This window comes from Amyelois transitella, chromosome 25 (assembly GCF_032362555.1).
Source record: "Amyelois transitella isolate CPQ chromosome 25, ilAmyTran1.1, whole genome shotgun sequence".
NCBI classification, from domain to species: Eukaryota; Metazoa; Arthropoda; class Insecta; order Lepidoptera; family Pyralidae; genus Amyelois; species Amyelois transitella.
In genome coordinates, this window is record NC_083528.1 from 566072 (window position 1) to 592708 (window position 26637).

The 26637-nt window shown below is 35.9% G+C and overlaps 2 protein-coding genes across 2 annotated transcripts; both read right to left on the bottom strand.

Moving 5' to 3' along the window:
- Positions 1 to 73: 73 nt before the first annotated feature.
- On the bottom strand, positions 74 to 9195 carry LOC106139636 (uncharacterized). The gene is made up of 5 exons (XM_013341119.2): positions 8984 to 9195; positions 4157 to 4456; positions 3382 to 3535; positions 1322 to 1559; positions 74 to 901 (listed from the first exon to the last, which is right to left on the bottom strand). The coding sequence occupies exons 1-5, from the start codon at positions 9098 to 9100 to the stop codon at positions 784 to 786; spliced, it is 927 nt and encodes a 308-aa protein (XP_013196573.1). The 5' UTR covers positions 9101 to 9195; the 3' UTR covers positions 74 to 783.
- A 4902-nt stretch (positions 9196 to 14097) lies between these two features.
- Positions 14098 to 25013, bottom strand: LOC106139624 (facilitated trehalose transporter Tret1). Its single transcript, XM_013341104.2, has 3 exons — positions 24868 to 25013; positions 23861 to 23996; positions 14098 to 15414 (listed from the first exon to the last, which is right to left on the bottom strand). Exons 1-3 carry the CDS (start codon positions 24907 to 24909, stop codon positions 14171 to 14173), a joined length of 1422 nt encoding a protein of 473 aa, XP_013196558.1. The 5' UTR covers positions 24910 to 25013; the 3' UTR covers positions 14098 to 14170.
- Between the last annotated feature and the right edge of the window lie 1624 nt (positions 25014 to 26637).

Here is a 26637-nt window from a genome sequence, read left to right on the forward strand (position 1 = left end):
TTTAATTTTATTATTTAATTTGTATGGTAATAAAAAATATGTTTATGAACATTTAGATGGCACATTAATTAGTCATTAACCTGAACTAAAAGTAAATGCACTTGGTACAAAAACAAAATTCTTAAGCGACGATGAAAATGAAAAAGAAAATAAAATAAAATTTAAGTACAGTGAGTGGATTGATAAGCGTAATTAATGTTAGTTCGATATGTGGAATTATGTCAAAGTCTTTTTCAATGTTCATAGTGTTACGCTTAATATGTGGTCCACTTGATAGATTAGTAACTTTTATCTTCGATTGAAACTAGGTTAATCTGTTACACCAAGTCCTAAGTACAAGTCCGTTGGAGTCGTCAGTGACGTAGATCTTGTCATAACGCGAAGAGTTTGGCTTATTGCTACTATAACAAAGATTGATTTGGAATTTGATAAAAATCTGAATTCACAATTGAATGATTTTGAATTGGATCAGAATATACACTCGGCAAATGATTAAAATGCCAATTGGTACTTTCGCAACAAAACAATTACTATAAAGTAACAAATGGGCGGTAGACGAGTATAAATCTATTGCATCTTATTTCGCATTTAAAAATTAAAATTTACTTGATGCCGTATCTTCCATGGTTTTTTGATCATTTTCAAAGTAAAAAGATGTATCAGATTGAAGATTTTCCAAATCATTACTGTCAATTATATTATAATTATACCTTTGATATAGTAAAAAGGATCAATCTCATATCGAGATGTCGTAAGATGACGATGAAGTTTTCTGATGATTGTTTACTTTGATCTTGGTTTGACGAGCCGCGAGGCAGGCGGCGCGAATTTAGCAAATCCCTGCTGATCAAACACGGGCAGGAGATCTCTTACCCTCGCAGATACAGTGCCGCCAGTGACTCTGAAATTTAAAAATGATAATAACTTTTACAGGTAAGATAAAGATGAAAGTTATTACGCGGTATGTGGTGCTGTGAGCCGTGTGGTTCCCGGCACCAAGAGATTAAGAATAGGACCACTCCATCTCTTTCCCACGGATGTCGTAAAAGGCGACTAAGGGATAGGCTTGTAAACTTGCTATTCTTCTTTTAGGCGATGGGCTAGCAACCTATCACTATTTGAATTTTATTAGCTGAACTCACTCAAATTATTACATATATAAAACGGCTGTCTTTACCACAAGCATTGAAACTAATAAACATAACTTAGATAAGAGTCATTCCTACATATATATGTTTTTGCAGAGAGAGAAAATTAAAATGGTTTTACCGAGTCGATCTCTTGCTGATACCTGCCGAGTTTTGATTATTTTTTTAATCACCTGCTTGGTTTGATCAGTTTAGCTGCCTGCGCAGGCGTCGACAGCTCCGTCGGGAAGTAAGTGGCTCCGTAGAAATCCAATCCGTTCTGGAGCAAGATGTTGGCTTCCTCAATGTTAGCAAGCGTGATGCGGATGACACTGGAAGCTTCCTTCGGGATCATGCTGCTGACCAGTTCCCCGTCGATGGTGGTCAGGGAACGAGGAGGGGTTTTGTCAATAGGCTTCGGGGTGGATGTACCTGTAATATCAGTTTCTTGATCAGTTTCAATAGGGAATATGAAATTATCCTGTCGAGGATATCTTAGATTCTGAAAAGATTATACTATTACTACTTTATGATACTACATTATTCATTCAGTCGGTCGGAGTGGGAAGACCTAGACGAACGTATCTTGATCAAATTAAGGACGTCCTGGTAAAGGGTCAGGGCAAAAGTATCCGAAACCGCCGGGCTTGCATGAAGAGAGTTATGAATGTGGATGAAGCGAAGGAAGTATGCAGAGATCGTGGCAAGAGGAAAGAGGTAGTCTCTGCCTACCCCTCCGGGAAAGAGGCGTGATTTTGTGTATGTATGTATGTATTATTCATTCAAGTCCTACTTCTAGTGAGCGAAGCGTTTTTGATATGGTAATAGGCCGTGTAATTTTATGCCGTTCATAGTTTCTTCCTGGGCTAGTAGGTTATAGGGGAAAAAAAAGAGAAATCTATAGGATAAATACATGAAATAGATAAGTTTTTTACAGCATTTACTAGTAATAGCGAATTTGCCCCCGTGGACCTGTTCAGTAGCAAATTTATTTAGAATTTGTAAAGTACCTACCAATACTTACTTTTTTGATAGCAAAAGTTGAGATAAGAGAAAAAAAACAAAGAACGTTAAAAACAAATGCGAGAAAATCAACGTTATTAAATTAACAATCAACATAAATCAAACAACCAAATAGGTAACATGCGGTTGCAGTAAGCAAAAATACTTATATGCATTCACTATCTGGCTTAAGATTAGTACCTTTATTTTACCTATACTTTATACAAAAAGCTTGATCATAAATTAAACAAAGTTATATTACTTCTGCACCGTTGGTTAATATTTCTTAAGTTGTTATAACTTCTAACAGAGGAGATGTAGGAATTGCGACAAAGAAAAAAAGGATTATTAAAGATTATCCATTACATAAATAGTATGGATCTGATTTAAGTAGCGCGTGAAATTTATCCAATATTTTTTCTAACGCATCATGAGCCACTCACATGATTTAATAAGAAGGTTCTTAATTTTCTCAAAATCCTTAATTATTTTATTGAAAAAGGTGCAGATGTAATTACACTAAAATATCGACACAAATTTGAACCAAGCAAAACCTGAATATTTAAGGGTCTAGGCTGTTATTGAAAACTCATTCCGATTACCATTCTGTGGAGATACGTTGACTTTTCACCATCTGCCTGACAAACGAAGCTAGCTGGATGATTTACTATGTTCACATCACTGGTTATTATATCATTAACCGCTCTATAATTTGCTTTAACTACATTGTTTTGATCATCATTTAGACTCAATTTTACTAGGAGAGTATTATTGAAGTTGGTGATTCCAGTATTATTTTCCTAAAAGGAATTTTGTTCAAATATAACGAGTTTTATAATTTGAAACATAAGTATGTACATGAGTAAACTATCTTCATGTGAAGTACCTTGAAGCTACTTAACTTACAATGAAAAAAAATTTACTCAGGTTGATACTTATTTAACTACATTTTCCAAAGAAAATGTAAAAACATTTCTTTTTCTTGTATTTCGACGTATTTAAAACGAATTGATTTCATTTGACAATTTTTTCTACGATTATAAACATCACTTGTCAGAAGCAATGGATCGTAATTCTGTATTCGTATTCCTTCCATCATTAACTGTTTTAGTAGACGTTACAAATTGAATGAAAAAAAGAAATAAAATTTAAACTTGTATCTAAAGTACCATAAATTTTCCAAATTAGCTAAGTAGTACCATTGCTTCGTAATGCGCGAATTAGTAAAGCATTCCAACAAACTAGTTGTTACCGTCTCTTGGCGAACCAGAAAAATGTAGACGAACAACTTCGACGACGGAGCCGAACTTGTACAGGGCGTGCCTGATGTCTTCCTCTGGGACTTCGTCGGGAACGTCGTACACGTAGATGGTGAAGGTCTTCTGCGGCCGGCAAGGAATGGCTATCTGGAACATATAAGTAGCATATACATATATATCCCTTGCGGGGTAGACAACGCCAACAGTCTTGAAAAGACTGAATGGCCACGTTCAGCTATTTGGCCTTATAATATAATTGAGATTCAAATAGTGACAGGTTGCTAGGCCGACTCCTCAAAGAGGAATCCCAAGTATATAAGAAATGGTTCTGTAAACCTCACGTGCTTGTATAAACAAAATCATACGAGAAGAAAAAGCAGAATTAACACGCAGAAAAGAAGGACGAAGAGAGGTTGTACACACACAATGAAGGAGAGAATGGGCATTTGAAAATTTAAATCTAATTAAAAGCAAATTTATTGATGGCTAAAATAATTAATATTAATTACATTTAATAATAATTATTAAATAATATTTAATAAAAATAATAATAATTGTAATTATTATTAATTAAAATTATAATTACTATTTATTTAATAAAATTTGAATTACTGTAATTCCCGATGGTAAAAAATAACTAAAATCAAACTTTTGCAGTTAAATTGAAAATTGATCGATTGAGGAACGCGTTTAATGTATAAATTAAGAAATTCCCAATGTAAGTTTCATGAAAATAACCAATGAGTACACAATTCAAAACCAAAATACCTTTCTGTAGAACCTAGATCCAGTGACTTTGTGGAAGCCCTTTTTGAAGACCATCTGGTAGTCATCCACGCTGGAGAACTTAAAGAGGATACCGGTGGCAGTCTTGGTCAATGAGAAGCAGCCTTTGAACTCCATTTTCTCGCAGATAGCTGAAGCCTTCTCCATGCTTAGCCCGTGAGATGGCGTGAGTAAGAAGGCTCCTTTGGTGAGGAAGTGTTCTGAATCCGATATGTCGGACTCACTCTCCCCGCCCTTCATTAGAGTGTGGATTTGCTCTTTCCACATGTAAGAATCTGACATCTGTTGACAACGTTATTATTTGTTTATTTAATTACATACATACATACATACATATTGTCACGTCTATATCCCTTGCGGGGTAGACAGAGCCAACAGTCTTGAAAAGACTGAATGGCCACGTTCAGCTATTTGGCTTTATGATAGAATTGAGATTCAAATAGTGACAGGTTGCTAGCCCATCGCCTAAAAAAAGAATCCCAATTTTGTAAGCCTATGCCTTAGTCGCCTTTTACGACATCCATAGGAAAGAGATGGAGTGGTCCTATTCTTTTTTCATTGGTGCCGGGAACCACACGGCATTACATTATTTAATTATTCGTGCTTAAGCGAATTAGTACCGCATATGTAATAAGAATTATTGTGTTCTGATACTAGAAAAGAGTTTATAATCTATATATAATGTCACTGAATGTTTTATCATCTAGTCAATCCTTGAATAAAAAGATGTTTAATTATATCTAATAATAGAAAAGAAGTTAATACTACTAATAAAACTTCAAGAATAACATGCATAACTGTTTTGTTATCCTACTGATATTATAAATGCGAAAGTTTGTGAGTATGTCAGGATGTCAGTATGGATGTTTGTTACTCTTTCACGCAAATAATACTGAAACGATTACGATGAAATTTGGTATGTAGGTAGCTGAAGACCCAGATTAATATATAGGCTTTTATCCCGGAGTTCCCTCGGGATTGATTGTTACGTTATGATTGGGTTTCCACGCGGACGAAGTCGCTGGCGGCCTCTAGTTTGTGATATTCGTTTTTATGTGTAAAGAAGAGTTTACAAACAAACATAAGTACTTACACCGACACTTATCACGTCTTTTTTCCTTACGGAATAAACAGAGCTGAGATTCTGGCAAAGAATTAAAGGCCACGTATGCTGTATGGCTTGGAGTTGAGATTCAAATAGTGACAGGTTGCTGACCCATCGTTTAAAATAGAATCGTAAGTTTATTAGCCTTTCTCTTAGTCACCTTTTACGATATCCATGGGAAAGAGATGGAGTGGACCTATTCTTGTACATTAAAAAATTATCACTCTTTTCATGCAAGTCTAGGATTTTTTGCGTTATCCATAGGAATAAGCGTTTCTATTAAACGTACGATTGAAACGAAAATTGATGTCCGGTGAAAATGCTGCAGTGTATATTGTTCCGCCGCTTCTTCTACACTACACTGAAAGCGGTAGTTGATATATGTAATTTAATTTTTTTATGAACTTCTTGAAATCTAAGTGACGTGACGTCAATAAGTGATACCATGTGTCCAATTTTGAAAAATAAATCGATTCTATTCTATTATGAAGTAGAGGTCAACCGCGGCTCCACATATACATATGTATATATGTGATATAGATAAAGAAAAATCCCGTTAATCCCGTGGGAATTTCGGGAAATCCTCTCTTAGTGCACCTCTAGTTCGTGATGTGCGTTGTCTGTCAGTCACTCGGTAACGTAAAAGATTTATATATACAAAGATTTCTGGCAACCATACCTATGGCATAAGTCTTAGAAATTATTCAATCTGTTCTCATAAGAATACAATGTGTAGACAGTAATTGCGTTTTGATTCGGTTCAGCGATCGCAGGGTGTGGGGTTCAGTGCTATTGTTCCAATGTTTCCTGCTGTTAAAAAATATTTAAAAATCTAACACTCCTTTTCTTATAAAAAAGAACCGCATAATATTTATTTATTCATAATCTATACTAATATTGAGTAGCTTAAGAGGGTGTTTGTTTTAACGCGCTAATCTCAGGAACCAATATTTCGAATTGAAAAATTATTTTTGTGTTTAATAGACCATTTATCGAGGAAGACTTTAGGCTATTTAACATCACACTGCAACTATTAGTAGCGAAGAAAAAATGGGAAATGTGAATTAAACGGGGAAGATTATTCCTCCTTGAGGGCTTCAATGAAATCAAAATCAAAAAGAACTTCTCCCTCATTTATGTATGTTAATATTAAACTTAAGGTAGTTTTGAGAGTCCTGCGAGATAATATGTAGGTATATCAGCAAAACAAAATGGCCACACTTATCATTAATTAAATATTTTTATAGACGTTTGACAATTACGCCTCTTCACGCGTAGGCGTGGTACTGAACCTTAATTGTCCGTTTGTCTGTTCCCACGAAACCCGGCAACCTTATATGGGTCAACTGAATAATTGCCCGATTTCCAATAAGATTGAAGGCTGCCTTTATTAGAAACGCCAATTCAATCTATTTAAGGTTTTATTGTTTGTCTGTTGAAATTATTAGGTAGCGTGTTGGAGTTTTATATTAGAGTAGAGTAGATGTTGCCGGCGACTTTGTCCGCATTAAATTTATATTATACATACATATATGGCTAGTGGAAAGATGTAATCTCTGTATGTGAATAAGTTTACCTAGAAAAGGACAAGATAAAAGATTTAACACGCATTATGTTGAGTAGTGCCGTGTGGTTCCCGGCACCAATAGAAAAAAGAATAGGACCACTCCATCTCTTTCCCATGGATGTCGTAAAAGGCGACTAAGGGATAGGCTTATAAACTTGAGATTCTTCTTTTAGGCGATGGGCCAGTAACCTGCCACTATTTGAATCTCAATTCTTTCTGAACGTGGCCTATCAGTCTTTTCAAGACAGTTGGCTTTGCTACCCCGCAAGGGATATAGACGTGATTATATGTATTTAAGTAATTTGACAAAGTTTTAATGTAGTGTATAATCAAAGCGTTAAATTAACCCTAGTGTCGAAAATAGTTTCTTTTAAGTGGAAAGTGTTGACAAAAATAAAATTATACTTGTATGACTTGGCTTAAGAACCTAATTAGTGACGTGTGGTTCCCGGCACCAATTGAAGAAAGAATAGGGCCACTCCATATCTTACCAAAGGATGTTGCAATAGACGACTATTGGATAGGCTTACGAACAAGGGATTCTTCTTTTAGGCTTAGACTAGCCACCTGTCACTATTTGAATCTCAAATCTATCATTGAGCCAAACAGCTGAAAGTGGCCTTTCAGTCCATTCAAAAATGTTGGCCCTGTCCACCCCGCAGGGGGTATAGACGTGATTATTTGTATGTATGTTAGTGCCAAAAACTCGGCAAGTACTTTGGTCCATTATTTCCCCATTGATTTTGACTATAAATATTCTTTTTGTATAGTCAAAAGACACATATTTATCTGAGACAGTTAACTAATTATATTAACACTTAATAAATCATACTTAAAAAACGAGCCAATCTTCACTATAATAAAAAAAAAAAACATTGAATTTATCACAAAGAAGTTATATTTAAAATATAAATTCTTTAGCATCAGTTGGCATTTTTATGAAAAATACTTACGGTAAGATATATTTATTAGAAGCACAAGTCCTACGTAAAATTATAACGTTACGCGAATAGATTCAAATGTTTTCAAGCATTTGGCTACGGCACCATGATACCTTGAACTTTATAAAGAAGATCAAAGTACTTATTACATGAAATTTAAAACGATGCTTCCTTCATTTTAAAAGGGTTTTTTTTTTGTTATTGTCTCACTATAAAATTGGTTTGCTGTTTTTGAAGTTCATACAATGCACATTCATTTCATATAATCACGTCTCCCTTGCGGGGCAGACAGAGCCAACAGTCTTGAAAAGACGGAATGGCCACGTTCAGCTATTTGGCTTAATAATAGAATTGAGATTCAAATAGTGACAGGTTCCATCGCCTAAAGAAGAATCCCAAGTTTGTAAGCCTATCCCTTTGTCGCCTTTTACGACATCCATGGGAAAGAGACGGAGTGGTCCTATTCTTTTTTCATTGGTGCCGGGAACCACACGGCACCATTATCACTTTACATTAAAGTTCAATTCGACAACAATAATTAGTAGTGGAATTAACTTCTTTAAAACAACTTCTGCACAAAAATACTAAGGAGATTATCAGACAGACTTTTTTTTATTAAATAAATCTTTAAATAATGATCCAGTTTTGATTGTACGACCGGTCACATGCAAAAAGTTATTGTTGTCCATCAGTTGTCAAGGCTTATCCCTAAGTCAACTCTTACAACATGCAAACTAAGAGAAGTTAAAGTTACAGATCAAGACCCTAGCTTTTGTCCCTTCGGTTTGTCATCCATACATACTATCGTCTATATCCCTTGCGAGGTAGACAGAGCCAGCAGTCTCGAAAAGACTGAAAGGCCACGTTCAGATGTATGTCTTAATAACCTAGAATCTTTAAAACTACATAATGCATTTTGATGCAATTTTTTTTAATACATAGAGTGATTTAAGCGGAAGGTTTATAAATGTACAAATATCTGCGAAGCCGGGGCGGGTCGCTAGTCTATACATATAATAAAACAGTAAAAATATTTTGTCTGTACATTTAATATTTGACTGAAACGGATAGAGATTTTTTTTTACATTTTTTGTCTGTCTGTCTGCAATCTGACTGTATGATCAAGATTCAACTCGAAATTTACGCGGACGAAGTCGCGGGCAACAGCTAGTATTAAATAAAATAAAGTTACACACCTGCCGCCCGCCTTTGCCGCCAACGTCGTTTTTTTTAACGTTGTTAACGTTGTTCTTCTCCTCGTTTCCGTCTGTCCTGATCTGTTCCGAGTCCGAGGGAGCTTCCGCTAAGGACATTGTCTTCGGACTGGCAATGAAGCCTCGTGTCTATGGGTTTTCGTCGACAACTGTTGCTAAATCACCCGTGGCAGGCCGCTCCTTGATTTTCAGAACAAAAGTTGAGTGGAGTCGATAAAATTTTGTTGTTTATTTTTTCTGTTTTTTTTTTTTTTGGTGATTTCGATTTTATGCACAAAATTTTAAGTTTCGTTTTTAACGTGTCTGGGAATTTGTTGTTTTATTTTATATTTACTAATATAAGTTGAATACGATTTGAAGCACAATATTCACTTAATTATATGATAATTATTTATATTTATACCAAACTTATTATTTTTTTAACAAAAGTTCAATTTAATTAGTATTCTGTTGTTTGCATAAAATAAAAAAAAAAACCCCAAACTGATTCCCAAGACGAACAACTTTTATTTATGTAATAGATAAATGAATTTTCGGCGCCACAAGATAACCTGGTTATAATATAAATCACTTTTGTAATTTTAAAACACCACAAAAAAAATTAAACTAATCTACACGTCACAATCATAACACAATTCATTGTATTGTTAACTATATTATTTAAACTATAACTATATATAAAAAAATAATATGGCGACCTGACACAGGTGTGTCTAGTGGCGCCTCCTATGAAAAAGAGAGAAAAGTTTTAAGATCCACCGTGAAAAACTATAAAATATTTGATAAGCATGAAAAATTTTCGCATCGTAGGTTCCGTAGAAACTTTGAATATTAAATAATTACAATATTCAAAATATTGTGATGTTATTCATTGTCTTTTTTTTTAAATATAATTTGAACTTAATTGTTTAAAATAATTTGTACCTATAGCACAATAGGTGTTTGTGTGCTTTATCTACCAGTTAACCGTTGGGTCTACACATCTGGGATTATTACAGAAAACACAGTGTGAAACAGTTTTAATTAAAACCTCTTCCAATTAACAAACTATCTTTCATTTTTTTATTATGTTAAATGCATTCTTCTGCTTATGGTAAAAAATTTACACTTTTTCTCACAAAAAGTCTGTCAAACTACCTATATACTTTTAATTATGTCGATCTGTCGAGATATCTAAGTGTAGGTATTGAGTGCTTCTAATCTCTGAACAAACATTTTGTTTTCATAAATTAATTGAATCAAATTAAAACTAAAAATAAAACTACTCTTTCTTAAATAAGAGACCAACCTGGTTTTCTTAGACAATAAACTTTATACAATACCTGTCCATTTTTAAAATTCACAAGTAACCCTAAAAATGATAATAAAAACGGCTATAAATAATTTTGATTCCCTCAACGAAATGTCACAAGCTATTTTTTTTTTCACATACGCCAATAAAATAGCAATATATGAAAGATATACAGCAATCAAAAACGTGCATAAAAATAAATGTGTTCTTCATCTGGTTTGGAAGTGGGAAAACGATGATGTGACAATTATTACATGTTTACTACTACGGTGACCACGATTATCGTATAGCCCTTCGAATATTTACATACATATAGTCACGACCATATCCCCTGAAGGGTTGACAGAGTCTTTTCAAGACTATTGTCTTGAAAAGACTGATTTGAGTCTCAATTTTATCATCAAGCCAAACAGCTGAACGTAGCCTATTAGCCTTTTCATGACTGTTGGCTCTGTCTAACCCGCAAGGGATATAGACGTGATTATATGTATGTATAATTTTATTTTTCATTTATGTACCTACTTTATTAATGTTTTTGTCTAAAATTATTTCATTAAAAAATTCCTCAATAATTAAAATCGTAGCTATCGAAATCTTGGTCACCCTACAAAAATATTTTCTAGTTTTAAATATTCTATGACTTTAGTTATAAATTTATTAAAAATTACTTTAAAATAACCACATAATAGCCGCTCCATTGTTCTTTTAACTATTTTTATTGCAGTTACCTACTGTACTATAAGAAATAGGGGTTATTATGTCACAATGGATTGGAGGGTCAGTAAAAACAGTCATCCAGATAAATGGATAATTTATCTTCTATATTTATCTAATAAAAATGTAATTTGTGCGTCTGTTCCGGCGAATATTTTTGCCAGTTATATAATTGTTGTAGGCGACCGTATCGTACATATATTCCCCTAAAAATATAGGTTTGTGAACTGTAAATATTATTTAAAATTCTTTTCACATAGGTAGACAGATATATACATACACAGATATATAAATATATATAAGCACGTCTATATCCCTTGCAAGGTACACAGAGCCAACAGTCTCGAAAAGCAAATACATAGGTACTTCAAAATTTTTGCTTATGCAAATTTTCATGAAGAAAGTACTAAGCCTATCTTACTTTAGTGATGCCTGTGTTAAATTCATAACGAAATCAGTTTAATACTTATTGGGATTTTAATAACAAACAAAACTATATAAGTATATTTATTTTTATAAAAATCATGTTTTCATTATATCATCATTGTGGCTGTAGGAAGTATAGTTATAAAAGTTATTTATTCCTACTGAAGAAAGAAGGAGAAAAGAGTATTATTCAACGTTTATCTTAAGAACATGTAACATTAAAAATTATTTTTGACATAACTCTCACAAACAACATCATGACAACCGTTGCTATGGCGTATACTAAAAAGGTTGCCTGCAGTGGCGTTAGTTCCGATTTCATTACCTACGAGTATCTTCGGATTCGTCCAGAGTATTGGGTGAGTCAGGGTTTTTACACGAAGTGACTCCCGTCCTACCTCCGCAACTATTGCAAGGAAACCTAATACTGATCGTAGACAGGTGATGTAGGTTTCCTCACGATGTTTTCCTCACCGTAAGAGCATCATTTAGCACCCAATCACACTAATATACCTAAATAACTCCGAAAAAAAAGCATCCAAATAAATTATTTTAAAAAAAATTTTTAGGAATGTAAATGCAAAAGTAAGTTTATTTTTCTGTTGTCTCTGTCTTTGCCGTGTGGTTCCCGGCACCAATACAAAAAAGAATAGGACCACCCCATTTCTTTCCCAGACTTTTCAAGACTGTTGGCTCTGTCTACCTCGCAAGGGATATAGACGTGACCAAATGTATGTATGTATGTTGTCTCTTCACGCGTTATTTACTAAACCACTTTTCTTGAATTTGCGAATATATAATTAAGGGCCTGGAGAGAGACACAAGCTACTTTTCATCTTTGAAATGAAACTTTAGTTCCCGTGGGATTTGCGAAAAACCTGTATTCTTTTGTAGGTGTCGCTAAATTCACGCGGGCGAAGCTTCGGGCAAAAGCTAGTTACTTATATTGTTTATTTACTGTTTTGTTTATTTACAGTGCAGTGTGGTTCCCGGCACCAATGCAAAAAAGAATAGGATCCATCTCTTTCCCATGGATGTCGTAAAAGGCGATTAAGGGATTAGGCTTACAAACTTGGGTTTCTCTTTTAGGCGATGGGCTTACGACCTATCACTATTTGAATATCAATTCTATCATTAAGCCAAATAGCTGAACGTGGCCATTCAGTCTTTTCAAGACTATTGGCTCTGTCTACCCCGCAAGGGATATAGACGTGACCATATGTATGTATGTATGTTTATTTACTGTTGTCACAAAAGTCCACGCGGAAGACGTCACATGACCAGGTCTCCCATTATAACCCCGGAATTTCAAACGGACGCAATAAAAATTTCAACAAATAATAAAATTCAGTGTGTTACTATGAATTTTATTGTGGCAGGATTGAAACTGGATATTTTTGATCTCGTGACATTTGGCATTCTTCTTGTGAGCTGGTTTTAGTGCGACGCCGGCGAGACGCGCCGTTGAGCAGCGCGTTCAAAACCGCGCGTTTGATTGGCGGCGCGCTGTGAAACGAGTATCGCTTTTCGTTGCAATTGTGGCGACATCTCTACGCCACTCGTCACAACAAACAATCAAACAACTACCGTCAATCATCGCGCAGAAATCGACGCGCTCAACCAATAGCAGCGAAGAATCTAAATCGCGATTTCAAAGATTTCACGGATTGGAGCTATATATACAACCTCCGACACAACATCGTCTCATCATCAACCATCCGGGAAACCTCCTCGAGTGCCTTGTCTCTTGAAGCATTTGATTCTGTTGTGTGATTCGAATTAATCCAGTAACGGTGGTGGGCTGACAAATGACACGGGACGGTGAAACCAAGGCGACAGCAAATAACTCCCTGATTGATGCAACCGGGACTAAAGCCAGGAGAAAGAAGGACTTCTATCAAGTGTAATTTTAACCGCGCGCGTGTAGCCGTCGCTTAATAAAGGCGTCACTATGAAATCAGCCTTAGTCTATGGGCTAGCAACATGTCACTATCAGAATCTCAATTCCATCATGTCCATAAAATTTACTTACTTAAGTAAGTTATGGACATGATGGAATTAAAATTACACTTAATAGTAGATTCTTCCTCCTGGCTTTAGTCCCGGTTGATGAACGTATTTGTCTAGGCCGACCCAGAGCTCCTCTCCAGGGAGGTGAAGAACAACTAAGAATAACACCATAAACATAATGTCGTTTCAAGGACACGAATTTATTTGATGAAATGTCTTTGCCTAATGAGACGTGACGAAAATGATAAAACTTTTTGTTTTGGCTGCACCCTTCATTTCAGATGGACTGATGGAGACGCGGTTCAGTGACTTCAGACGCTGAACTGTTGAATGGAATAAAATATATTGAACTTACCGTGTAGTTGACCTTCTGTTAAAAGCAGAACTCTATCTTCCTTATTAGAAATCTTCCTAATTTTAATAATTTCCCTAGCTTTTATTTAACTTATATCATCAATTATTAAGGGAATAATTATATGGTTTGGTCATGTCGCGAGCATGAATGAAAGCAGGTTGACTAAGCAAATATACAAAGGGAGTGTGAATGACACTGTTGGAGTGGGACGACCTAGACGAAAGTACTTTGATCATCCTAGATAAAAGATAAAAAAATGTCATTATAATATGTCGGGAACTCTAAATTAAAACAAAATACTCAATTATGAGAATGTTTTCCTTTAATTCATAAATAAGAAATTTATAAACTATGCAAGTCGTTTTTCTAACAGTTAATTTTTTTTACCTCTAAATTCTTCTTCTATATCTAGGAGCGTCCTATCTTTAGTTTCAGGACAGAGCACTCCAACCACAACTAAACAGTACGACAGCACGCCAGCGTAAAGGCAATAAGTTCCATAAATACCCCATAAGTTGAACAACAAGATCACAGTCTTCATATTGACGAAGAGATTCAGAGAGAAGAACAACATGCTGATGCCTCCGCAGAGTCCCTTATACTCCATCGGGAACAATTCTCCAGACAGAACATAACTCAAAGGTATAGCTCCAGTTGCCACAGAAAACATGTGGACATGAATCAATAATAAACCAACTGTTGGAGTAAAAGAGACCCAGTCGTTTTCTTTCGCATATGTAAAAGCGGCTACAGCCAACAGCCCAAAGATGTTAAGCCCTATTGTCGAAAACAACATCACTCTCCGTTTCAAAGTCTTTATGAAAACCATTCCCACGAAATTCTCTATAATCCTTAGCACCCCGATTATAACAATCATCAAAGGTATATTCATCCCTGAATCCAAACCTATTACATTCTCGAACAAATCTGTTGTGAACGACGTCAATATATTTACCCCGCTCCACTGCGCCATTGTGAAAACGTGAAACATTATCAATATCGGCTTGTAGAACTCTTTCTTCTTCAGAGTCTGTCTTAAATATTTCACCTTTGATAACACTTTCTCCTTTATCGTCTCAACTTCATCTATCTGTTCCTTATTCGCTAACATTCTTGCTTCTATCATCTTCTCCAATTCTTCATTCTCCGAATCACCTCTCAAGTACATAAATGTCTTCCTGCACTCGTCATACCGTTCCTTATCAGCTAAAAAAGTTGGCGACTCCGGAGACAATAAAACTAACAGTGCAGTAAACAAAATTATGCCTATACAGATCAAAGCGCACGTTTTCCAATGAAAATACACTCCTAATGTTTGGATGGCGAATACTCCTACGCTTACATTGACAGATATGGACATGAGGAAGAGACCGCGGTTTTTTGGGCTGGTATATTCGGCGATGAGGACGGGTCCAAGGGCTGCGATCATGCCGATTCCCATTCCTTGGAGGAACCGGGCGAGGAAGAGGATGTGGACTGTGTTGGAGAAGATAATACAAAGCCAGCCGCCGGCGGAGACTGCCAAGCTGCAAAGATTGGCGATACGCCTCCCTGATGTGCCCATGATGCTGGGAGCGATGACATTGCCGACGATGACCGCGAATCCTGGTATTGATGCTGGAAATATGACAAATGGATTTAATTAACTAACAAAAATTCAAATTCAAATTCAAAATTTTTATTCATTACTATAGGATATTTCATATCGCTTAATAATTGCCAAACCTTTGGTTTAACAACATTGGTTGACGTCAAATAAATTACTTAAAACTAACTTTACTGTCGCTTCCAAGGCGTCAGTGCAGAAGAAGCGGTAACAAACTTATTAACTCATTAAATTATTAACTAAATAAGTAACATAAGGTGACGTGTGATTTCTGACAGTTTAGAATAGAACCACTCCATATGTATTTACCATGGATGTCGTAAAAGGCGACTAGGGGATATGCTTATTAACTTGGGTATCCTCTAGTAGGCGATGGACTAGAAACGCGCATGCGCGGCCTCTTTGCAGGACGAAGAAGTTGATTATGATGTAGAAAAAGTTAACTTAGAGAATAGTATTCCAAAACAACATATACATATGTATATATGCGCAATTTCTGGTATTGAAATAAAAAGATATGATCACGACATGTTTCCATGATAGCATGAAAAACATAACATATAGATAACTCGGTCGGGTTATGTCAAACAGAAATAAGCCTTTATTATATCTGAAATTACTTTTGTATAAATAGAACCGCCTCCAATCAACAACGTCATTTTTTGAAGTCCGTTAAATTTCTAAAACTTTCTCCTTCTAAGTGCAACAAACACTTTCCTGTGAATACAGCAAAACGCGAAATAATCGTGGACTAATACACATACTACTGTGTCAAGAAAGTAGCAGGAAAAGATCAATAATACACAAACTGTTTGTTATTCATCCAAATTTATTTTATCACCTTCAAAATATGCTCCTTTAGAAACGATACACTTACGCCAACGAATAATCCAATCATCAAAACATTTTTTAAACGCTGTTTCCGGAATTGAGGTCAGTTCTCGCCGCGAATTCTCTTTTATGTCTTCTACCGATTGAAAACGGGTGCCACGAAGTGGTAGTTTGAGTTTAGGAAAAAGAAAAAAGTCGGCTGGAGCCATATCTGGTGAATATGGTGGTTGCTCGATGGTATTTGTTGAGTGTTTGGTTAAAAATTCGTTCACAATGATGGCCTTGTGCGAAGGTGCATTATCATGGTGCAAAATCCAAGAATTTTCTTTCCACAAATCTGGCCTTTTTCGTCGGATTTGCTCTCTTAAACGCCGCATAACACTCAAATAATATTCCCTATTTACCGTTTGACCTTCCGGCAAGAATTCCGAGTGCACAACACCGCGATAGTCAAAGAAAACAGTCAACATGACTTTGACTTTTGAACGACTTTGGCGTGGTTTTTTCGGTTTCGGTTCAGTTGGAAGGCGCCACTCCGAAGCTTGTTGACTAGTTTGCATGTCAAACTCGTAAACCCACGTCTCGTCACCAGTAACAATGCGTTTCATGAATGTTGGGTCGGAATTGACTCGTTCTAGCATGTCCTCAGCGACTATCATGCGATTGAGTTTTTGAAAAAAATTCAGGTCTTTTGGGACTAGCCGAGCGGCAACATGTTTCATACCCAAATTATTAGTTAAAATGGTACGGATCGACTCGTGAGATACAGAAAGTTCGGTGGCTATCTCTCTCAAAGTTGAATGAGGATTTTCAGTCACTATTTCCTTCACTTTTGCGATGTTAACTTCAGTTGCAGACGTTGATGGCCTACCAGAGCGAGGCAAATCTTCCATCACATCTCGACCGCTTTTGAACGCTTTGTACCACTCATAAGCACGAGTTTTTGATAAAGTCGATTCACCGTAAGCCTTCTGTAACATTTTCAGTGACTCCGAACACGATATTCCATTGGCAATGCAAAATTTAAGACAAACTCTTTGTTCGATGTTTTTATCCATTATGAAATTAGCAATACACACTAGATATGATATAACTAAAAATAGCACTGTATTTAATGTAAACAACAGATGCAACTCAAACTCCGCGCCAAAATGGAAAACAGTTGTGCCAATCTAACAACAACAAAAAAAACAAAAATTTGAATTTGGAACCATAAATAAATAATCCATTCCCGATACTTTTCTGACTGAATGTACATACATTACGTATGTTGAAATTTATGTAAAGAATCGCTTCATTTCCCACTATTTGTCATCCTATTAAGTCCATACATTAAATAGTATCAACCTCTTTTTCACATGTTAGGTACTGGCCAGTTATAAAAAGTTACATGTTTTGTTTTTTATTAAGGAACTTGAGTGAAAAAATTTGAATATCAAAAAACTAACTACGCAATAGTTCATCAAAGAGATACATAATTTAGGTCGCTTTTATTTTTCAATATATATTATTTAAAGTGTGTGTGCGTTTTTATTTGTTGTGAAGCTCTAATATCGTAGTTCGCGAAGTGAACAAAATTTGGTGCCGAAACCCGGGAATAACATTCAAAAAGACTTATGAAACATTCTATGAAGTGGTAGTGGTGAGTGCTATAAATCAAGCTAATTTGGACCATAAAACTGTGAGTAAATGAACTTATAAAATTAACTAATTATTGGACTATATGAACTTATAAAAAATTTAAGTGATTTCATTAACTTTGAATAATTCGAGTTATACTCAGTGACTAGACAGGAAATATATACTCAAACGTTTTACGAGAGACATTTACAAATAATTTAATTCAATATTCCATATATTTAAATTATTTTCATTAAAAATTCCATTGACTTTTCACTAACCAAACTTGCCTATCATCATGAGTGTGAATAAATCAATCGTTATCCAAAGAGAAAGACTTGCCAAGTTATTAAAAGCTGAAAGTAATTACAAGAAGAGTCCGAAGGACAGAATAACACGAGGATATATAGAAACTAGACTAGAAAATGTTGATGCTTTATGGAAAGAATTTAATCAGGAGCATTATAATATTTACGGTTCAGCAACTACAGAAGAAATCAAAACTCAGGAGTATTTTGTTAAAGGGATATACGATATTTTTGAAGAAACTTACACTCACTTCAAGGGCTGTTTGAAAGAGGCTCTTCGTGGAACGGGAGATGTCTTCGAGGAAGCCCAAGGGTCCATGGAATCTCAGTCTGTCGTAGAAAAACACAGGTCCAGCGAAGTCAAATTACCAAAAATCGAGTTACCAAAATTCTGTGGTAAATATGAAGACTGGCAGCAATATTTTGATCTTTTTACCTCACTTATACACAAGAACCGTAGCTTATCCGCTGTAGAAAAACTGCACTATCTTAAAAGTACTTTATCAGGCGAAGCGGAAGTTCTTATAAGAAATTTGCCCACCACGGATTTAAATTACGACGCTGCCTGGAAAAAATTGATAGCTCGATACAACAACAAAAGGTACAACTTAAACATAATACTCAAGAATTTATTCAGTCAAAAACAAATAACTAGCGAATCAGCCCATGCAATAAGAAGTTTATTGGATACGACAACGTCGTGCATCACCTCAATTAATAATTTAGGAATCGAGACAAAGCAGTGGGATGTCATCCTCATTTTCTTAGTGGTGTCCAAGCTAGACAATGAATCACTCCGTCAATGGGAAGTCAATACCAGTGGAATTGCATCCGATGCCTTACCTTCGTGGTCTGATCTGGTACTATTTTTAGAATCTCGTTTTCGGACACTGGAAATGATTGACAGTAGTAAACAAATTTCCAAGGCTCCTTATACAAACAAACGTACAGAGAAGGTTAAATCATTTGCATCTGTTCAAGACAACATTACAAAACATCAATGTACTATGTGTTCGGGAGATCATTTTCTCTACCAATGCAAGAGCTTTGGACAGCTAATACCACGTGAGAGACAAGAGTTCGTACAGACCAAATCGCTATGTTATAACTGCTTATCACCCACTCACTCAGTATACAAATGTCGTTACACAACAAGTTGCCGTAGATGTGGTAGACGACATCACTCCTTGCTTCATCAAGAGAAGGAGAAACAGCAAGAGCTTACAAATAATTCGGAAAACAATCACGCGCACACACAATCACAGCGACCAAATCAAGCAGATATTCAACATTCATCACCCAATCATGGCGTGAACGTCGTTGCCAATTTTGCGAAGGAAGAAGCGGTCATCGATTCAGCTGACGTTCTTTTGGCAACGGCCATTGTAAAAGCATATTCATTCAACGGAAAGTATTGTCTACTGCGTGCCTTGATCGACCAAGGCTCTCAAGCTTCCTTTGTAACAGAAGAGACTGTTCAAACGTTAGGCCTTAAACGTATACCTGTTAGCGGCTGTGTGTCAGGGGTAGGAGATGGTCGACTGCATATAAGACATATGGTTTCTTTCCGCATTGAGTCTCGTAGGGACTCAAGTAAATGTATTCAAATTTCTGCTTACGTATTAAAATCTCTTATTTCGCGTTTGCCTTCTAGCAAACCCTCATCACCTGATTGGTCAGAAATCGAGAACCTATCACTGGCCGATCCAGGATTTATTTCACCTGGTAGAATCGACGTTTTACTAGGAGCCGAAGTATACGGCGACATCATTTTGAATGATATCATCAAACACCCAGAGGGACACTTATTAGCACAAAACACTATCTTTGGGTGGATCATTTCAGGTAAGGTGCCGCAAGGAGCACCAACTGATGTCACAAAAATGGTAAGTTTTAATGTTCAGGTCAAAGAAGACTTTTTACTCAAACAGTTTTGGGAGTTAGAAAACGAGCCAAACTCAATTCAAAAGAAATTCAGCAAGATGGAAGAAAAATGTGAAGAGTTTTTTGATTTAACTACTACTAGAAACAAGGAAGGTAGGTTTGTGGTTAGATTGCCTTTTAACAGCGATGATCCAGAGTGTCAATACGGAGGGTTAAAGGAGATAGCACAGAAAAGATTTTATCATTTGGAGAAGAAGCTACAGAAGAACCCGAAATTAAAAGAAGAATATGGTAAGGTAATGCAGGAATATCTGGACCTGGGTCATATGAGGGAAATAAAGGACGAAACAATTCATCCAAAAGCAGTGTATTTTCCACATCACGCCGTCGTAAGGGAAAACAGAGAGACGACAAAATTACGTGTTGTTTTCGACGCATCATGTAAGGGCGCGAACGGCGTTTCGTTGAATGACAACCTCCTTATCGGTCCCAAACTACAGCAAGATTTAAGGCACATTTTGATGAGATGGCGAAGATTCCCAATATGTGTAGTTGCAGACATAGTCAAAATGTACCGGCAGGTACGTATACACGATGACGACACACGCTTTCAAAGGATATTATGGAGATTCAACCCAGATGAACCACTGGGTCAATTCGAGTTGCTCACACTCACCTTTGGAACAGCATGTGCACCTCATCTAGCAGTAAAATCACTGCAACGTTTAGCAGAGGATGAACAACTCAACTACCCTACAGCATCAGAAATCACGAAACGAGATTTCTATGTCGACGATTTAATGACATGCTGTGAAACAGAAGAAGAAGCTATTCAAATTTATACTGAAATGAACAAGCTAATGGAAGCGGGCGGTTTTCAATTACAGAAGTGGAGTAGCAACAACAAGGTATTGCTCCAGTTCATCGGTCAAGATAATCAGAAAACAGCTCCATCAATTCACATTAAGGCTGACAACATGGTAAAAGTCCTGGGCATTTGTTGGAACAGAGATTCAGACGAATTTCAATATACAGTAGAGTTACATGAAGTTAATAAATCACCAACAAAGCGCCAGGTGTTGTCTGACATTGCTCGTATATACGACCCAATGGGTTGGATTGCTCCAGTTGTTTTAACTGCAAAGGTTTTCATTCAAAAATTGTGGAAGTCTGGGTTGTCTTGGGATGATGAACTTTCTGAAGATTTGTTACACGAATGGCTCAAATACAGAGCTGAACTCTCCGAACTGAAAACCATATTTATTCCAAGATGGCTAAATTTTAATCAGGGTTGTGAAGTTGAACTGCATGCCTTCGCAGACGCATCTCAAATGGCTTACGCTGGAGTGGTGTACTTTCGAACAATAAACTCTAATGGCGAAATTCACGTACACCTACTTACCTCAAAAACAAAAGTAGCTCCTATTGAGAAACAACTATCAATTCCAAGATTGGAATTATGCGGAGCGGTTTTAGCTGCAAAATTGCTTAACGAAGTGGCACAAGTTATGAATGTACCTAAGCATAGGCTCTACGCATGGACAGACTCCACCGTTGTTTTGGCGTGGCTTCGTGGATTGCCATCAAGATGGACTACCTTCGTTAGCAATAGAGTATCGGAAATTCTTAATATTATGGATAGTAGTCAGTTTAATCATGTTGGTACTAAGTTCAACCCCGCGGATTGCGCATCCAGAGGGCTACAACCATCTGATCTCAAAAGAGAGAAGCTCTGGAGAGATATTACATTTTCAAAATTAGACTACACAACACAAGAAGAAACAAAAGCTAGTAATTCACAGAAAATCAAGACTTTAGTTGCACTGAAAAAAGAAGACGAAAATCAACACTTGATAGAAGAAGAAAAGAATTTCTTTTGGAGTAAATACTCATCGCTGAAGAAAATGTTTCGGATTGTCTCATATGTAAGGAGAATTTAAAATTTTAGAATAATTACAAATTAACGAAACACATTTAAAGAAGGTGATAGGGAATCGTATTCTGACCTATGAGGAAATGTGTACGGTTTTAGTGCAGATCGAATCTTGCCTCAATTCTGGACCACTTACTCAGTTAAGTGAACATTCAGTCGACCCTCTCCCCTTGACGCCTGGTCATTTTCTAGTAGGTGAACCTCTCATTAATGTATGTGACAATAATTTTGCGAATCAAACTGAAAATGTTAATTTAACTAGTAGATGGAAATTAGTCCAAAAAATTGCGAATGATTTCTGGCATAGATGGTCAAAAGACTATTTATTAAATTTAGATAAGAGGTATAAATGGACTACTAAAAAATCAAAACCTGATGTTGGTGATATTGTAATTGTTAGAGAGGATAATCTTCCTCCAACTAAATGGATTCTTGGTAGAATCATTGAAACACATCCAGGCAAAGATAACATCACTCGTGTTGTGACGATAAAATGCAAGGACAAATTGTTGAAACGTCCTATAAATAAACTTTGTTTTCTGCCTAAATGATTCATGTTTGTCAAAAAATTCATCGTAGTTTCTATAAATTGAATACATAAATATACTTTAGGTTCTTTCTTTAGTTCCACCATATGTTATGGTGGGCGGTTTTATATAATAAATATAGCATTTGTATTATAGGTATGTAATAGCCTTGTCACGGTGGGCGGTTTTATTGTATACTTTTATAATAATTTCACAAATCTTACGCATACATGTAATTAATCAATAAGGTTTGACATAGAATACGTACTAGAATTTTTGTTAATTGAAGTGAATCTAAGTTCTTATAGACTGTTTTTTAAAGGACAAGTCCTTGGTGGGCGGGATGTTGAAATTTATGTAAAGAATCGCTTCATTTCCCACTATTTGTCATCCTATTAAGTCCATACATTAAATAGTATCAACCTCTTTTTCACATGTTAGGTACTGGCCAGTTATAAAAAGTTACATGTTTTGTTTTTTATTAAGGAACTTGAGTGAAAAAATTTGAATATCAAAAAACTAACTACGCAATAGTTCATCAAAGAGATACATAATTTAGGTCGCTTTTATTTTTCAATATATATTATTTAAAGTGTGTGTGCGTTTTTATTTGTTGTGAAGCTCTAATATCGTAGTTCGCGAATTGAACAACGTATGTATAACAACGTACATAATATATGTAACATACATACATACATACATACAGGTCAAACTAAGAACGACCTTTATTTAAATAATTAGGCCTGGATGTACAAATTGGTTAAATAAAAGAAAACAATGATAAAAAAAAAATATTTAAAGAATTGTCCTGAAATTAAACAATTGACGATCACCATTTTTCTTTTATTAAAAATGTATCTACTTTTTTTTCTAAGCGGCCAGCGCGCTTTACAACTTAAAAAAAAACCTATTTTTTTAAGGTATTTAAAAATGGCTGACGTCGTTCGATAATTTAACGATTGACAAACATAATCTTGAATTATTGGAGTAAATCTATAAATCAGCATTGAGTGTTGGTTCTATTCAAAATAGTACTAGTTTCGAGATTCTTGGTTCTGTCTACCCCGCGAGAGATATAGACGTGACTATATTTATCTATTTATGTGTATATCTCACAGTGCCGTGTGATTCCAGAAAAAAGAATAGGTCCGCTCCACTTCCAATGGATGTTGTAAAAGGCGACAAAGTGATAGGCTTATATAAACTTGGGATTCTCCTTTTAGGCGATGGGCTAGCAACCTGTCACTATTTGAATCTCAATACCATCATTAAGCCAAACAGCCGAACGTGGCCTATCAGTCTCTTAAAGACTACAGGCTCTGTCTACCCCGCAAGGGACATAGACGTGATCTACCTATCCAAGAAGCTGATGCATCATCGATTTGTATGATGGAGTCGGGTCTCCGCAGCTGGGGCAGTAGACCAGTGACGAATCCCATCACCAGCCCCATGCCCGCCATGTTGAAGGTCACGCCGGCACTCACGAAACACTGGAAAATATTACATTGTCCACATGTATCATACTACATAGTTCAGTGCTGGTTTAAAAAAAAAACATAGATATGTGCTAGCAGTTCATCTATATAAGTATTTACATACATACATATAATAACGTCTATATCCCTTGCGGGGAAGACAGAGCCAACAGTCTTGAAAAGACTGATAGGCCACGCTCAGCTATTTGTTTTAATGATAGAATTGAGATTCAAATAGTGACAGGTTGCTAGCCCATCGCCTAAAAAAGGAATCCCAAGTTTGTAAGCCTATCCCTTAGTCGCCTTTTACGACATCCATAGGAAAGAGATGGAGTGGTCCTATTCTTTTTTGTGCTGGTGCCGGGCGCACACCACACGGCACTATCTACTATCAATATAAGTATTTATTATAAAATATAGCATCATTGATTTAGTATCTCGTGACACAAGTTTCGAACTTAATTCGAGCTAACTCAATTTGTGTAATTAGTCCCTTATACATACATAAATCATGGATCTTTCCCCGGAGGGTTCCTTCGCTTCATCCACATTCATAACTCTTTTCATGCAAGCTCGTCGGTTTTGGGTACTCTTGTCCTGACCTTTTGCTAGAACGTCTCCGATTTGATCAAGATACGTTGGTCTAGGCCTTCCCACTCCAACAGTCCCATTCACACTTCCTTTGTATATTTGCTAAATTCCATTTAATAAATAAATAATTATATATGGATATAATTATATTTGCCAGTTGCTTCTTTTTCCATGCAGATTTTTATAGTCGATAAAAAAAGAGACTTATAATTTGGGGGAATTGGGGCACCTAACCACTAAAAAGCGCCACTTGGTAAAAATTAATATAAGATACAAAATAAATAATCGTACTTACTTGTATCATAAACGGGCTTAAACGCTTAGTTTCTGACTCCATTTTTAATTTAATTTTTGTACTAAATAAGATAACATAAAAATGAACATCATTAATTCACCATACTTAGTAGATATTAAAATATAGAAAAGTAAAATAATAAGCGAGTGGTATTTTATAAGTACAAATATACACTGCATCTTAAAGAGTAGAATCATTTGTAATTCGCATTTAAGCCACAATTCCATTACTGCGAAAGTGCGTGACATGCTACGTATTTTATGCTTAATTACCCTTCTTGAGGAAACCTTTTTTTTGTGTCTCTTGGCTTAGTTGTAGCGAGAGCGATGTTTCGGCTCGACCGCTACCAAAAAGAAGATCCAGACATCAGATTTTTATTGTTACCTAAATATTTTTATTTGATATCCAAAAATATTGTGCTTTTCATACATACATACATACATACATATAATTACGACTATATCACTTGCGGGGTAGACAGAGCCAACAGTCTTGAAAAGACTGATAGGCCACGTTCAGCTATTTGGCTTTAAGATAGAATTTAGATTTAAATAGTGACAGGTTGCTAGCCCATCGCCTAAAAGAAGAATCCCAAGTTTATAAGCCTACCCCTTAGTCGCCTTTTACGACATCCATGGGGGAGAGATGAAGTTGTCCTATTCTTTTCTATTGTTGCCGGGAACCACACGACACAGAATTTATTTGATATCCAAAAATATTGTGATTTTCATTTGATTATTTCTCTCCTCTGTTCTCCTTTTGTCTTCTTTAGTGTGTTTAGTATATATTCCCGAACTTTCCACTATACCTACATCCTACACAGTCTACGATGAAATATCGGAAACGGAGACTTGATAATATGTGCCAGTGTTATTAAATGAGCGAGCCTAAACGAAAAATAATTCATTTTTCCGTGAAATGAAAATTCCATGAAAATCTCCATGAAAGTCTCTGGATAAAGTATTAATAAAAAATTAAACGTGATAGGTTAGAAAAAGTTTTACTTGTCAATTAATAAATAATCGTGCGCAGCAATGGAATAGCGCCTTTAAACAAATTTCATGTTGCGTATTTACTAACGAGTGATACGTATTATTACATAAGTTATGGAAATAATTGATAAATGTTCATAAATAGAACGTAGTTGGCAGAGTGGTTGTGTCATTCGATTCCTAAGCTATAGGGTATGGCGTTCGAATCCCATGGTGACCAACTTTTATGAGTTGATAAGAGAGAATATCAGCTGCTTACTATCACTAAGGTTTTATAATCGTTACTATACTAAGTATAGGTACCGAGTAGGTGCCATAAACAATGATTCTGATGCAACCTATGACTAATAAAAACAATGAAATGAAATGAATTCTATGAAACTAGTGCCGTGTGGTTCCCGGCACCAATACAAAAAGAATAAGACCACTCCATCTCTTTCCTATGGATGTCGTAAAAGGCGACTAAGGGATAGGCTTACAAAGTCGGGATTCTTTTTATAGGCGATGGGCTAGCAACCTGTCATTATTTGAATCTCAATTCTATCACTAAGCCAGGTAGCTGAACGTGGCCTATCAGTCTTTTCAAGACTGTTGGCTCTGTCTTCCCCACAAGGGATATAGCCGATACGTGGCCGTATGCATGTATGTATGAAACTATTGAGAATAAAATGTATTCGTAATCACTGTAACACAAACTTAATTTATTACTAATCAAAAGTTCATCAAACGATTAAAACCCCTCTTTTTGCGATGAGGGTTAAAAAGATATTGATGATAT